This window comes from Canis lupus, chromosome X (genome assembly GCF_003254725.2).
Source record: "Canis lupus dingo isolate Sandy chromosome X, ASM325472v2, whole genome shotgun sequence".
In the NCBI taxonomy this organism is placed as follows: Eukaryota; Metazoa; Chordata; class Mammalia; order Carnivora; family Canidae; genus Canis; species Canis lupus.
In genome coordinates, this window is record NC_064281.1 from 3330105 (window position 1) to 3347011 (window position 16907).

A 16907-nucleotide genomic window follows, 5' to 3' on the forward strand; every position below is an offset into this window, starting at 1 on the left:
AATATGTTCACACCACGTCTGTGCAATCTTTTGCGGCCTCTCGCTTGGAATCAGGACAGTGTGCAACCTGTGTGCCTTGTGATTTGGGGCGTATGATGACCTTGACGCTGTTCCCCACACCTTTCCCAAAGACACCTTCTGTTTTCCAGCCATGACAATAAAGCTCTGGCTCCCCAAACTTCCTGTCTTCTCAGTTGGAAGGTGTACAGTTGACCTCCCCGAGCCCTCATCACCACCGTTTCGTTCACATGGACGCCCACCCATACTTGCAGACATGTGGTTTGGTGGTGCTTCCTAGAGAATGCTCGCCAGTCCCGGCAGATGGGGTGAAGGGGGTGTGTCTACACTCCTACTGGCGCGGTGGGGACCATGTCCAGAGCCTACTGACATTCTGTCCCTGTACTTCCCTGACTTCCATGCCTGGTTCTAGGATGGAAAGAGTGTTTCCTTTCGTTTCTAATGCTGCCCCCAGCACACGGCCTGGGGCCATGGAGATGCTGGGTAAAAGGTTCCCTGAGTGAATAAATGGGTGAGTGTTTCAGTCGAATGAGTGAATGCATACATTGTTTGCCATTTTCCAAGTCAGGGTGGTCAAGAATGTATGCAATGGTGGAAAAGACAGTGACTCCTCATCTACCTAACATTTGCTAAAGATTCAATACTATCATATTAGAGGTTTTTTTTTTCCCTTTTTTTTTAAATTTTTTATTTATTTATGATAGGCACACAGTGAGAGAGAGAGAGAGGCAGAGACACAGGCAGAGGGAGAAGCAGGCTCCATGCATCGGGAGCCCGACGTGGGACTCGATCCCGGGTCTCCAGGATCGCGCCCTGGGCCAAAGGCAGGCGCTAAACCCCTGCGCCACCCAGGAATCCCATATTAGAGGTTTTTAAAATTTTTTTTCAATTTTGAATCCATGGAAATGGCATTTCCATTAAATATATATTGATGTTATATATGCATATATGTATGTATGAGAACATTATATTTTCACATATATGATAAATGTAATATATACACATATGCAATATATAAAATATGTATGTAAATATATAAAAATCAAAATTCTATAATCTGTGATATATGTAAAGTATATAAATTACAGATTATAACATATAGTTATATACACTATCATGCATAAATTATATAAATTACATAAATCACAGATTATAGCATATGTTACATATTATCATATATAAATTATATGAATTACAGATAATATATATTATATATCAATCATAAATTGCAGATTATATAACGTGGTATAGAATATATCTTTATATATTTTATGTATATATTAAGTATATTTATATATAATATATAAATTTATTTCCTGTACTTTAAATTTAATAAAAGTAATATATATTTTACTTTATATAACTATATAATTATCAATAATACAATCACTGTTTTTATATATCATATAGATATGTTTATATATCTTTATATATGTAAATATATTTCTAATTATATTGTTATATAATTATATAATAGACTATATTATCATATATTAATATTGTGTATCTTATATGCATTAATAATTTAATATTTTCATATATTTTATTATAATTATGTTATAATTATATATTAATTATGATTATATTATCATAATATTACATATTATAATCATTAATTCTATTAATTAATTATAATTAATATAGTATATTAAATGTCATTAAGTTATTAATGTATACAAGATGCATATTAATATTAATCATATTAAATCCCATGCTGTTTGCCTCATACTCGGCCAGTGACCTGAATCAACATATAAAAATATTCAGAATTCAAATGCAGCAAACAGTCATGGGATTTGCTGGGGTTCTTTATGTGATAATTGGCTAATTCATGATGCACTTGGGTTAGAAATTCCTGCTGTCTTCCTTACTGGTGGAACTAGGGCTTGCAAGCGCACTATCTTGCTTGGTACCGATGCTCTGCTGTCTAGTGTCTAAGAGCTTCTGACTCTCAACGTCCTCCACTTTCAAGAAGGGGTAATACAGGTGCTTGGCCCTGGGGGCTCTTGTGAGCAGCGAACAAACAAGATAAGAGATGGCCAGATGCATCGTGAGGACTTGGCAAATTTGCTCTCCCTGGCATGGTGGTGATTTTCTGCCTCTTGAGACCTACTCAGAATTTCTTGCTGTCACTTGAAGATTTACTCAACTAAGGCTCTTTGGAAGCTGTAGGGCATGATTATGTCAAACGCTAATGCCAAACCCAGCACCGTAAGAATGAACGGGCAGTGGCAGCAGTAATGAGTCCAAGTGTTCCAATTCGGGCACATTCAGCGAACATGGTCATCATCCAGGGCTTCCCAGGCAGGACCTCCCCTGTGGTGGCACGAAAATCATGAGCCAGGAAGAACAGTAAGAAACCAATCCATTACCAGTCGAGTGTGTCCATTTGTGTCTGATGTACCACTGAGCTTTTCAAATGAAAAGGGCAGTCAGAGGGCGAAAAAAAAAAAAGTAAATAAAATAGGCCACCTACAACAAAAGAACGGACGCGTAATTATTTGCACAAAGCATTAGAAAATACTGTGATATTTTATTATTAAAAATGCTGCTGAAAAGTTTATACATATGTGTCCAGCCATATATATCTTCTATCATTACTTAAGGCAAAATCAAAAACAAAATCGCAAAATAATAACCCAAGAAACCATTAAACCCTGCGTGCCTGTGAAGGTCAAGAATAAAAGCCTAGGAAAGTTTTTTTTTTTGTGTGTGTTTTTTTTTTTTTACTTATTTTTTCCTCATTTTTTTTCTCTTTTTTCTCTTTTTTATAGATAGCAAGTATATTTTATTCTCATAGAACTCTATGAAGATTCTATAACTTCTTTCCATGTAGAAATAAGATATTTAAGGTGTATTAAATTTCTTTTGATCATATCCTCTGTAAAAGCTAAAGTTATTCACTTAACAAGAACTCTTTTTTTTTTTTCCTTATCCAAATGTCACAAGCCTGACACATTAGTGTGCATATTGCTAGCAGAAGACAATTGGAAATACTAAACAAATATTGGAATTCACATTACAAACATACCGGACCCACACTGATGCCAAGCATCACTTCCCATGTAGTTTTATGGAGAGAGCCTATTTGCTGGAGCCCAGCTGGGGCAAATACATAGCTTGCAGAAATGACCTGACGATAGCTTCAGAAAGTGATGGTTTGGGGACAAAACTCGTATCCGTGACACCTGTAGCTAGCTGCAGGAGAGGAGTGTGGTTTCACCATGTGCAAAGTCGGGATTAGCATATTTCACATACGTATATACAGAGAACCACTCTCAAATTTAAACCCAGATGAACGACAGAATCTGATTGTGTAGACGTCTATGCATGTCTAAGGACTGTCCTTGTCTAGAGAGGGCAAGTGGTCGGACACGTTGATGTAGATCACTACGGTTTTGTTCCGTGTAGGGGTTCAGTAGGCAAAGGCTGCTCCTTTTAGGGCTGGGGTTGAGGGGGATGGAGGGGAGGGGGGCAAGGACGTCGGACTATTTTTGTGGAGAATCCTCACCTTAGCAATGACTTTCAAGCCTGGGTTTCCAAAATAACCACGGTCAAGCCCAGAGACGGTTATTTTCTAATATCTTTGGCTGCTATTTCGTGATGTCGCAATAATTCTTGAAAGACAAAATACAAGCAGGGCTACGTTTTCCTTCCACTTTGTGGCACTCAGACTCTTCCTTTGGGGGAACCGAAAGGACACTGGGAGCAGGGGAAGGTGCTGGAGGGCAGATCTCTGGTCCCCAGCTCGCCAGTTGCGAATGGGTGAATGATTTCCGTATCTCACCTCGACAGCGAGAGCTATGCTAACTTCCCGGAAAACTCAAGCACTTTTTAAATCACGTTCTGTCTTTTCCTGTGGGTTTCTATTCTGTCTGCCACGGTCACTGCTCAGTGACTGAGACACAAGTCCACGAAAAGCCGTTACTTTCAGACAAGCGTATGTTGCATCCGGTAAATGACATAAAGAATAAAGGGGGAAGAAAAAAATCTTGCTTACGGATAAATAAGGGACTTAGTGCTTGGATTAAGAAGAAGGAAAGACGCATGCCGTCCTTCCCTCTGATTAGCTAATCTAAGCAGGTAGGCCGCCCGCCTTCGCCTTCTGCAGCTGCTGCGGAACAGTGAGCCGTATTTACTCGGCAGGGCACAGCCCCACCAAAGGCAAGCTTTCTTCGCTTTTTGGCAGGACCCTGGGGTGGGAAGCAACTCTCCCTGAACATATTCAAAGAACCACAACCACAGACCGAGGTCTGTATTTTGTTTTCGCTGCAGTCGCTCTGTGCGTGCGTGTTCCTAATTCCACGAGCTTTTAAACAGACTCCACGCCGGGGATCCATCCTGGTGTTGCAACTTCATGAAGGGTGACCCGGGGAAATAAAAGTTTATTCTAAAACAACGGTCTCCTAAGGATGCTGTCGCATGCACTTGTGAAACCCGTCAAAGGGGGAGGGGGGAAGGAGCCCCACCGCACACAGACAGTCTGGGTCCGCTGTGTGACACCACACATCCTCCTACAAACGCAACGCGTTAGAAAAGCCCCATGTCTTCGCTTACCACGGGTAATTAAGAAGAAAACCCTCCTGTGTCCGGGAGGAAACAGAGGTGAATGACTAATGTATATATATATTTATATACATACAGACCACAATGGAAATCACAAACTTGCTAAAAGCTCTTTCAAACTCAAAACACCAATAAAAGCTTTTTTTGTTGTTGTTGGTCGGGTTTTTTTTTTTTTTTCCTCTGTGTGTGTGTTTGTTTAAACTCACAGCTATATACATTTTTTTTTTTTTTTTACAAAGTTTCTTAAATATAGTCCAGGCTGGCAAAACATCTCTTTGCACGGAACTATACGTACGTTACTACATAGTCAGCTCTTTTAATAATAAAATCCTACTTTTCCTTCTCTCTGGATTACAGCTCCGTATGCTGGGTAAAAGCCCACACAGACTCTTTCTTTCCTCCAGTAGAGCCATCCGTCGTATGGCACATAAAGAACTTTTTTTTGTTTTGTTTTTCGATTGTAATTAAAAAAAAAAATTTTTTTTTTTTTTTTTTGTAGGCGTCCCTGGCTGAGTTCCCAAAGTGTCAGCTTCTGTTGTTACATTGGAAACATCCAGGTCCTTTGTAGACGGCGACGTCCTAGTCACGCTAAGCATTCGCGGGCGAGATGGAGATGTTAAAGCCGTGACGTAACAGCAATGTATACTTTTCACATTTCATAGGGTCAGAAGTTGATCTCGTAATACTGGGAAATGCCAATGGGATGGGTCCACAGGGACACGATGGCCGCCCTGTAGCTTTTTTGTTTTTTGTCCTAAGTCAGTGGGATGACAAACATTCCTCGTGTGGAGATGCTACTTCTCTCTTTCTCCCTCTGTCCAGGGGGCAGGAGCAGAGGCAGGGGATGGGAACCGCAAAGCTATACCCTAGTGGTCGAGTGTCCGTGGGGGAGATTTGTACTGTTTTGTCCTCCGCTGAAAGTGTTGAACGTGTGCAAAGGCTGCATCCCCGTCAGTGTGTTTGGAATCATGGTGATGGTGTTTGGTGTCATGAGTGGGATGTCATCCGGAGACCGGCGCAGCGTAAGGGTGTAGTCTGGAGGACAGGTGAGCCTCAGCGTGTCGTGAGCCTGCAGGGATTCACACTCATGGTCGTGCTCCAGCTGCTTCATCTGCAGCGACATGATCTCCTCGTTCTGGATGTGAGCAATATCGTTGGTCGTGTTTCTCTGGGGGCTGGGGCGCCTGTGCGTCTCGTGGCGTCTCTTGTCCTTCTTGTAGTACAGAGCCGCAAATGCCAAAATGTTGAGGAAAAGCAGGGAGGCCCCCACGGCGATGGTGACACTCAGTTCGGTGGAATAATCCCGTTTGGTTTCGATGAGGACGGTGGTGTCCTCAGGCCCTGTCTTATGAGGGTCCTTGGAGTGTTTGGGGTTGTTAGCGGGAGTGATGGCTGGGCGTTTGGTGGTGGGCCATATCTTGGCGGGAGACCGCCGGGTTCCATAGGGAAAGGAGGTCATGTCAGGAGGAGGGACCTTTGTGGTTGTTGAGACGTACTGGAATATCTCATTCAGGTTGTGCAGGTGTGGAACCAGTTCCAGCCAGAAAGCCACCTTGGTGGCTCGGTAGTGATCCCTCACTCTGGGCTTCAGGCCGATATGCAGATAGAGCTGGTCTTTGGGGTTATACTTGGACCAGGCCACTTCCTCAAAGCGATTGGGTTTTGTGTGGATGAACTTGGTATCCTGAGGCACAGGCTGATTTGGGTCACTGGGGACAGAAGGAAGAAAAAAAAAGAGAAAGAAGGTCACGCTCTTCGACATGTGGCAAGTAAATCTCTCCATCAAATAAAACAGGGAATTATAACCAGCTAATCACATGTTTATTGATCAGCACCAAGTACCCCAGTAACAACAGACACATTCTGCTTCAATCCAAACATGGCTGCCATTTTGTCTTTAATATCCCCTCTTCCCATTATTTTATTTTTTTTTATTTTTTTTATTTTTTTATTTTTTTTAAATTTTTATTTATTTACAATAGTCACAGAGAGAGAGAGAGAGAGAGAGGCAGAGACACAGGCAGAGGGAGAAGCAGGCTCCAAGCACCGGGAGCCTGACGTGGGATTCGATCCCGGGTCTCCAGGATCGCGCCCTGGGCCAAAGGCAGGTGCCAAACCGCTGCGCCACCCAGGGATCCCTCTTCCCATTATTTTAAAATTAATTCCTTATGGCAAAGTTATGGCATTTTCATAGCATCTGTACTTTTTTTTCTTTAAATGCATCAAATGATCTTTAACAATGAAAAAGTGAAAAAGAATGGGTGTTATACGGAAATTTTTCAGTATTCCAAGTTTAGCTACTTTTGAGGCATAAATTCCAACCGAAGGTGTTTTGGCCATACAGAAACATTAGGCAATGTCTGGAGACATTTGTGGTTGTCATGGATGGAGGGTGGTGCCGTGAGTGGGTAGAGGGTCCAGTGTGCACAAGAGCACCCCCCACACAAGGAAGTCTCTTGTCACAAATGTCAATAGTATTGAGGTCGAGAAATCCTGATTTAGAAGCAATTATTTAAAAAGCAGGCATGCTCTTTACTTTTCAAGAGTGGCTTTAAAAAAAAAGGATTTTATTTATTTATTAATGAGAGACACAGATAGAGAGGCAGAGACACAGGCAGACGGAGAAGCAGGCTCCCCACAGGGAGCCCAACATGGGACTCGATCCCAGAACTGGGATCATACCCTGATCCCAACCACTGAGCCACCCAGGCGTCCCTCAAGTGTGGCTTCTGAGGTGATGAATACATATTGCAGTTTAAATAACTAAAATGTATGTTAAAAATTCATTAAAAATAGGCCTTGTAATGGCAAAATGTGAGGAAATAGTAATATGCATCATATGTGTGCTCTCTATTTGAAAGAGGAATATTCCTGTACCTGAAAACCTTTTGAAGACTGAGCCACATAAAGATCAAACATCACTCCATTAATTCTAAGAATTCTGATAAGATCGCGCTTTCAGATATGATCAAGTTAACGTGCTGAGAGGAAGTAACACTCGGTGCCAGAAATTGAGGGTTTCTGTAGATGTTAAGTGTGCCGGGCCACCTTTGAACCCAAGAATTGTCTTATTATTCACGTAAGTGGGCCCAGGTAGGATAGAGAATCATGACCATTAAAGGATAATCCACAAAAGATTGTACTTTAAACATCCTTACCCCCGACTTTTTTAATATAACAACTTCCCAAAATATCACATTATTTATCCTATTTGTTTTTAGGATTGGTAGAGCGAAGTGTAAAGACAAACTCCATCTTCGTGTTTATTTGTTTTGAAAATTTTGAGCTTATGCACAGTGAAATGTCACCTAGTGGATGGTACTCAACATTTAGGCATCATGTACAGGCCAGACGAACCGGGACTTGCACACCCAGATCTACTGCCCTGGGTGCTGGAACTTCTACTTTCCAGGCAACAACTTCCTGGCAGCACGTACAAAGTTACCAAAGCCACCACCTACCAGCTCACATGCCAGAAGACTGTAGGAGCAGAAAGCTCTACGTCGAGATCCCAAGTGCACATACATGACCATGCGATGCGCACGATGCAAACATATAGTAACCACCAGTGCAGTGTTTGCTGAAGGAAGGATTTTTGCCCTCAGTCTGAGGCTGTCAAAACCATTTCCCTGCATTATGCTCTGCAACCCTCCCTCTTTACAGCTGTGAAATCTTGGGCAAACTGTTAGGCCTCTCTTGGCCTGTCTTCATCTATAGATGGGGTGAGAATATTGGGATTAGAAGTCAGTGATGGAGGTTAAATGACCCCTGCAAAGTGTAGGGCAAATAGGGAGAGCTTAATAAATATTATCCCCTTCTGCCAATATGTAAAGTAGAATATCTAAAACTGGCTTCGGGAGAGAGGACTATAAAGTAATATACTGTAATACCCATGGCACATCTAGTATATAGCGCATGCCATGGGAAGGTACACTGTATACCACGCTATATACGGTACACTGTGCTCTGTACGTAGGATTTACTGTACGCACAGTATGTATGGTTTATTACATTTGTATATTGCATATTATAAATCATAGCACATGCACTTTGTTATATATTGTCCATAGCATAAGTTGTATAAAACTCTACTGTGTACCGCAGTATATCTGGTATACTACGTCTGTATATTGCATACATCACACATCATGGCACACGCAATCCAAACGGTCTATAGCATACGTTGTATAAAACTCTACTGTGTACCGCAGTATATCTGGTATACTACGTCTGTATATTGCATACATCACACGTCATGGCACACGCAATCCAAACGGTCTATAGCATACGTTGTATAAAACTCTACTGTATACCACAGTATATCTGGTATACTACGTCTGTATATTGCATACATCACACGTCATGGCACACGCAATCCATACGGTCTACAGTATATGTTGTATAAAACTCTACTGTATACCACAGTATATCTGGTATATGTATACATTGTACACATTATAAATCATAGCATATATAATATATACCATCTATAATATACATTGGATAAAACTCTATACCACAGTATATGTGGTATACTGTATTTGCATATTATATATGTTATCAATCATAGCATATGCAATGATTATGCTATGCATATAGCATATGCAATGTCTATAGTACCCGTTGTATAAAAGTATACCTTATACCACAGTGTATTATATGCTGTGTATAGTATATACTGTATACTATAGTATATAGCATGTTGTGTATAGTATCCCAGCATCCCAGCATCCCAGCATATATAGTATGTTGTGTATAGTATACATTGAATAAAATTATACTTATACCACAATATATTATATATTATATATAGTGTGTTGTACACCACAGCATACACATAGTAGTGCATGTAGCATATATTCTATACCACAGTATACATGGAATATTGCATATTATATATAATATATACTCTATAAAAGTACACTGTATAGTATATTCCATATGAAAATATATTGTATACCATAATATACACTGCATAAAATGTCCTGTATCTCTATATATGATATATACATATATATATAACACATAAGAAAAAAATAAATTTTACCTGTTAACTGAATACACACTAACTGCAGTGATTTTATTTTACTAATGGGTCAAGGAAATAAAACATAAAATTATAGGTCCTAGAGCCATGAGTTTTCTTAATCATGTGTTCATTTATAAGCGTTAATATATTTGAAAATAAACTGTTTATCTCTTATTTAAAAAATCTTACGTTTCATAAAAATGTTGGCTTCAACATAGCACCTCATGCTTCTTTTATTCTAGTCTTCTGGAATAAATTTGTGAAAGAATTCCTGTTTAACTGGAATCTGCCATGGAAATATTTGTCATCAATTGTTATTGTTCTAAAAGCAAGGAAAGGTGGTAAGGATTCCTGCTATTTTTCCATTGATCTGATTTCACTGAATTGGTTCTATTAGCTGTGTGGACCTTTTATTAAGCAGAGGGCATCTAGGAAAGAGAGTGTTCTGTTCATGTTGGATATTGGACTATTTTTGATGAAATTCGGTGTGCATTTGAAAGGTAAAGAAACACATTTATTTTGTTCTCAAAGAATAGAGCAGAGGATTTTGAAAATCCAGATAAGTAAGCTTTAGGCTGATACAATCTATCTATTAAAGTTCTTGGAGATGCACAGTCAGAAGCCTTAACCCAAGATAAACTCACAGAGCTTATGAAAGTCCATCATTTTTCTTGTCAAACACTCCAAAGACAGCAAGACCCCTGAGTGCAATATCAGTGTCTTGTTTCCTAGACTTGACTTCCGCATGCAGCATGTTTTAATTTCCATGAGTAAAATTAAAGATCATAATGATTAAGGAGAGAAAGAAACGGACGTGTCTTCCCTGCCTTGTAAAAACCCCAATGCGTATCTGCATCCACATTCCCCAGCACCTGAAACACACATTTTCACCTGTCACAATTTATTTGAGGCATCATTTTGGCATTGGACAGTCAAGTGCATTTCTAAGCTCTTGTGATCCATTTTATTTGCTAGAGTTAGGCACTGTGGGTTCTTTAGAAAATATCAGTACACTTTCTGAGAGGGTCCTTTTGGTGGTATAAGATCCTCCTTACACCTACCATAAGGTACTAGCTGACTATTTGTTGTTAGACCTTTAAGAAGACTACCCTAGGCACCAAGAAAATGTGTTCAATGACACATCCCCACCTGCACACCAGGTAGAGATGTTCATTCATTCAGCTTAAAATGCTTCCTGGCGATAAACGTCATTTGAACACCAGACATGGGCTACAGATCTCCCTAAGTCACCGCCCTAAGAGCCTCTTGCTTTTTGCAAAGGTTGAGTACCAATTCCCCATAGGATACCAACAAAATCCAAAGTCACGGCGTCTGATGCAGACTTACACTAACATCCTGAGAACGATCAAATCATTGAAATCTCTGTTGGCTGCTGCATCTGCCGTGCCAGAGCTATCTTTCCATTCTCTCAACTCTAATACCATTGAAGTTAGCATCATGGACAATGCAGCATTTGGTTGGGCAGAGTGCTGCTTGTTGCAATGTGTTCTATTGAGACCACGCATTCCTTGGTGCGGCCTTTATTGGCACTTCTTCCCACAAAGAGCTCAAACCAAATCACTGTTTGATCCATGGATTCTATGGACCAGTTGGGTCTCGTATTCCCAAAGAGATTTTCGATGACACATGTTAATTCTTCCTATAATTTATTTTATAAGTTTTACTTTTTCCTTGATGTTACTTCCCTCTTATCAAAACTTTCCACATCAGCTTTATTTGTAGACTAGTACTTCATGTCTGCCCTGTGTTTTTTGTTAGGTTTTGGTTTTGGTTTTTTGTTTGTTTTTTTTGTTTTGTTTGTTTTGTTTTGTTTTGTTTTGTTTTCCAGCATTGTTTTGGGTGCAACTTCTAGCCTGGATCATGGAAACAGCCTCCTAGCTAGGAAGAAGTCTCCTCCCTCCCTCTTACATGCCTATTCCCAACCTTACTTTTCTGTGATCAACAACAAAGTTGGCTACCGAGTAATATATATGTTTAAACCTAGACATAAGGTCACAGCTGTTGAGCTCTGGGTTGTACAAAAGAAGCACGGGTGTACACTTGCCTTGCCTGCTGCATGAGCGATAAGGACACCAGTGTGCTGCCTGAAAGGTACGGAAGATTGGAGGCAACACCAATGATAATGGAGATGCATGTCCTGATGCCATGTACTCCTCTCTCTGTAGCAACGTGCTGTGATAGGGGGATGGCGAGATACTCTTATAACGCAGCTCCTGCTTCTCTAGTGCTTACAGGGGGCAGTTGATGGTCCTCTGGGTATTCCATCATGGTCTGTGTATCATGGCCTGAGTCCAGAGTTCAGCACCGCCCCTCACACAGTTGCATCAGACATGGTTTATCCTATGCTGTTCCCTTATAGGCACCATTTTGGCTCATCTTCCTCCGCACCACTGAAGTGGTCTCCCGGGGACAAGGAAATACTCCCCTACCCAGGATTTACTGCATCCCTGCCCGACTTAAGTAAAGAACTAGCAATCGCCTCTTAAGACTTTGCCATATATTGACAAACACCTCAATGGGTGGACTGCGTATCCACTCAAGCCTCCGTTTTCTTGCTAAACCCGTGGCTATGGAAATGTTCTCACCTACTGACACTGCAAAATGGTACTCTGCATTTCACGTTGGAGGAAGTTCTTCCTCTAACAATGATTTCTATCATTTCAATGACCTTTCCAGATGAATGAAGGAAACTCACTGCATTAATATCCCCAAGTCTTATTTCAGCTGTGATCCGCATGCACTGCAGAAGCAAAAATCAGCTCCTGTTTGGATCCAGCCCAGATCCTTTAGACCGACATCCAAAGCTCCCCATCGTCTCTTTCTCATTCGCTTGGCGAGAGCTTGACTCTCACTCAAGTTCTAGACTCCACTCAGAGGAGAGCTGTTCTTCTCAGCTCTTCTGTTCACTCTTTCTCCATGTGTTCTATCTGCTTTAGCACCTTCATCAAAGCCAAAAGCACCCTGAGCACCTCCCACGAGTGGCCACATGCGTGTCTTAGGCCAGTGCTGAATCCCAGGCTGCTTTACAGCTCCGTGTCTATGCTCCCCATATGTGAGGCATGAACTACAGGCATGAGGCACAGAGATCTTAGGAACCAAAGTTAGGGCATGAAAAAGCCCTCAATACCAAAATGTTGCAGTATTTTTAATCCTGGCTCAGTCTTTGATAGGTCTTGGTGAAAATGTCCATTTGGCGCTAGGAGCTCTTTCCCATTGCGTGACACTAATTAATTTCCTTTATCTTTTCTCTTTCTTTTTTAAACCTCACGAGATCATCAGCCTCAGAGCCTTTGGCAAGGCAAGAGGAGCTAATGAGAATTTAATGGCTTTGTTTGGATTTTACCATGTTTTTTAATGGTTCAGTTACACTGGTGATGAATGAGAGTAGCTTCCCATTTAAGAAAATCATATGAACTTCATTCCCAAACACATTAAGGGAAGAAAGTATGTGGTTTTAACTAAGGTAAGTAACAATGAAGTGTTTAGATATTAGGTAAAGAGTGCTATGTGTGGGTGCCAGTGTAGCGAATGGGCATGACCATCATTTGGGAAATGGCCGTGTGAGTCTTTCTGCTTCAAGAATGTGACACTTTGCTAGAAAAGGTACCACGTATCTGAGTTCAAAGACACAACTGGGCTGATGGGTTGAACTGTTCCCCCCTCAACCAAATATAGGCTGAAGGGCTAACCTCTAGTCCCTCGGGATGTGACCTTATTTGAAAATAGGCTCATCGCAGATGGAATCAGTGAAGATAGGATGAAGCAGGTTGGACTTCTACGCCATTATGACCAATGTCCTAATAAGAAGATGGCCATCTAAAGACAGAGACACGTAGGGAGACCGCCACGGATGCAGATGCAGGAACTGGAGCGATGTAGCTAGAAGCAAGCAACGCCAAAGGGAGCCCGCCACCCAGAAGGAGCCAGGAAGGAGCACAAAACCTTCCCCCAGAGGTTTTAGAGGGAGCTGGGTTCTGTCAACACCCTCATTCTGGACTTCTAGCGTCCAAACTGTGCGACAATAAATGTCTGTGGTTTTAATCCACACCGTTTGTGGCACACAGTTACAGCAGCCCTAGGAATATTATAATAATATAATAAACAAGGATTATGTAAAAATACTTGTTGACTTGCCCCAGTTGTCTCCTTATCTGTACATTCTCTCTCGTCCATGTGAGCCTTTCTCAGACCAAAGTCATAAAATCTGGCAGTTCAATGTGGGTATCCACACAGTACACGTGGCACTCTATAAGGGCGCCATACTTCCCCTAAGACCACAAAATATTCTGAAGCCAGTTGCCACCCAATCAATGTTGGGAATCAATGTAAAGAATGATACCGGCTAGAGCCCTAACTAAGCATGGGAGCCCTCGGCATCCCCACGTCCTGTCTCTACAGGTGCGTGGGAGTCAGGCAGTGCTGGGCTGTCACAGCCGGGGGTGCCTCCTTCCGACTCCTGGCATGTCCCGGGGAGGCTTACCAACCCTCGGCACTGTGGGCATCTCTGATTTATTCACCAACCCTCGGAGCTGTGGGCATCTCTAATTTCAATTCAGCGCAAGAGGCTCAAGGTTAATGACAGAGTTACACGCAGGTAGAACAGAATGATAGCTCATTAATTTCCACAATTACGCCATTAGACAAGAGAAAAACAAAAAGATGCTGTGATGTTTGCAGCTGTCTGAAATGTTGGGGAGTCTCTTATTGTTTGCAGGGATGCTGCTCAATAGGACATGGGTGGGACCTGTTGTATGTGTGGCTCTTGTATATTTCCTACTATATTTGGCCAACAAATTTCCCCTTTGAGGTATATTATATATATATATTTATATACACGCACATATATATGAAATATGTGTTTATTTATGAAATAAACATGTGTGACAAATTTAAATGAATGAGTATATTTGTAAATATATTTAGGAATAAATCCGATAAGTGTAGAGAAACCCTATACATTCATACATATGTATGTGTGAATATACAGTATATACACACATGCATAGTGCTTGTTAGATATATTATGAGATCGATTTTATCCTCTTGGCTACACAATAAGCACAATTTGCCACGTGGCACGTGGGTTTTGATAACTCTACAATTTATCAAAGAAGACAAGGTCCTAAGTCGACTTGAAATTCTGGGACCAGCATCCAGTAGAGTTGCCGTATATGTCTCAACCCTGAAGCAGCAGGTGGGAAGCAGACTTTTTAGTAATGCAACTAGCACAGGAGTAAAAATCTGGCGATGCAAAGCAATTGAGGCATGAGGACAAACGAGGCCCCCCCGTCACCGTGTGTGTGAGTGTGTGCATGCCAGCATGGTCTGCGGCACTGACTCACGGGAGCAACACTCGTACGGAGGGATCGGACACACTAGAAGAGCGATAAGAAGCCCACGTGGGAAGCACATACCCAGTTTTGGCGAAGTTGGTCCAGTAGGTCATGACCACCGCGCTGAGCATGACGTCGTTCTTGGAGAAGTTACAGCTGAAGAGTTCAGTAGGGCCGATCATGGGGATCCCAAAAACATAGGGCACTTCGTCGCCATGGGCTGAGTCCGCCCAGCTGGGCTTCATTTCACTTTGGCAGTGGTGGTAGAAGGCGTAGAAATAAGTGGGAGAGCCATACTGAGCGTGCAGGTCGGCGGTGGCCACCGCAGGGGCCACCCACTGGTGGTCAGTGAACAGAGCCACCAGGGTTTTCCGACGCGTTTCCGGGTTTTCCTTGTCAGCCCAGTCTGTGTACATGAACTTGATGGTCTCCCGCAACGTGTCTTTCCCCTCTGGGTAGCCGTAAAGGTTGTCCACAAAGTTGGACACGGAGAAGTCGAAGTCGTTGGGCGTCACGCCGTCCTCGTTGTCCACGATGCCATCGACAAACTTGAGGCCCTCCCCCTGGTTGACGCCGAGCATGATGTCATAATTCAGGAACTCGCCCTGCTCCATCAGGATCTGAGGGTCATCCGGGATGACATCGCCGTCGATGACGGGGCCGAAGGAAATGTGGTACGTGGCCGGGGTGATGGTCTGCTGAATGAGCTCCTTATAGTTCTTATTCCGAAGACACTCCACCATGTCCGTGGTATCCAGCATGTTGCAGCCGACCTTATCTGCCAATATCCGAGTGTACTTGGCAGGCTGGTAGTTCACTGCCCAGCTGGACAGGGCGGTCCCGCTCTGGATGATCGCCTTCTGGAACAGACCTGCAGGTGCAAAGTTGTAGACATGCAAATGAAAACCCGAAAGACAGAAAAGCAGCTTTTACTTAGCAAAGAAGGCTCTGATTGTCTTCCGGCCATGTGAATTTCTGGGTACAGTGGCATTCAGCTCTTTCAGGATTTTTTTTTTTTTTTTACTCGTTTCCATCCCTTTCTCTCCCCCTCCCCCTCCTGCTGGACTTTGGTTTTCCGCGATACTCTTCACACACACGCACACACATACACACAGGGTTTAAGAAAATGAAACTGCATTTACAATTTAGCTGCAGTGGTAAAAAAAAAAATCGTGCAATCCATTTATCCTTCCACAATTTCATGTAGTGTTGGCATCCCCATCCCCACATGCTGTAAATAAAGCCTCTCAGAGTTATCACCTCCCGCATTCCTTAAAAAATACGCTTTGCGCCAAGAAGACGTCAAAGACCGTTTTGCCTCCCTTGCAAAAGCAGGTACCACTTCATTATGGGGGAAAAAGCATCCACTAAAATCAATTCCAGAGTATCAATTCAGACACGTATTTCTATTTCCACCTTCCATATATTAAAGGCATTAAACATTTACAACCAAAACATTAATTAAATTAGCGATTCCTAAAGGAATCCTCACTTGATTGCCCAACTGAAATGTTTGGGTCCCCCCCCCCCCACCGACAAATCACTGATCTCGAAATTGCATCAATTCAAAACCCAGACTTTTCTGTCATGCTTCTGCCACATGTTAAAAATGTCTGTTTGGTGAGAAGTGAAAAAAAAGTTGGGCAATTTGATGAGTAAAATTCTGTGTAGCTTACAATTTTGTATCAGATCAGCCTGGTATATGAATGTCAGTAAGTAAAAAAAAAAAAAAAAAAAAAAAAAATTACGCCCTCTCTTTCTCACTACTACAGGACGAGAGATGATAGGGTATAAAAATGATAGCATTCGGTTTCTTATCTCTTCCTGACATTTTCTTGAATTCCAGCGTGATGTAGCTCTGATGCCTCGGGAGTTGCTAGAAGAATAATTCATTGGGAGCCCAGAAGTTCATGCCCTGTAGAGTTTTAAGGTCATGCAAG

The 16907-nt window shown here is 42.0% G+C and overlaps 1 protein-coding gene across 10 annotated transcripts in view; it reads right to left on the bottom strand.

Moving 5' to 3' along the window:
• Positions 1-2531: 2531 nt before the first annotated feature.
• NLGN4X (neuroligin 4 X-linked) overlaps positions 2532-16907 on the bottom strand; it is a 306762-nt gene continuing 292386 nt past the window's right edge. For all 10 annotated transcript variants that reach the window (XM_025435839.3, XM_025435843.3, XM_035711464.2 and 7 more), the window contains 2 exons: positions 15049-15838; positions 2532-6293 (listed from right to left, as the gene is read on the bottom strand). In XM_025435839.3, coding sequence (XP_025291624.1) covers positions 5444-6293; positions 15049-15838 — 1640 coding nt within the window. In that variant the 3' untranslated portion in view covers positions 2532-5443. The remainder of the gene's footprint in view (positions 6294-15048; positions 15839-16907) is intronic.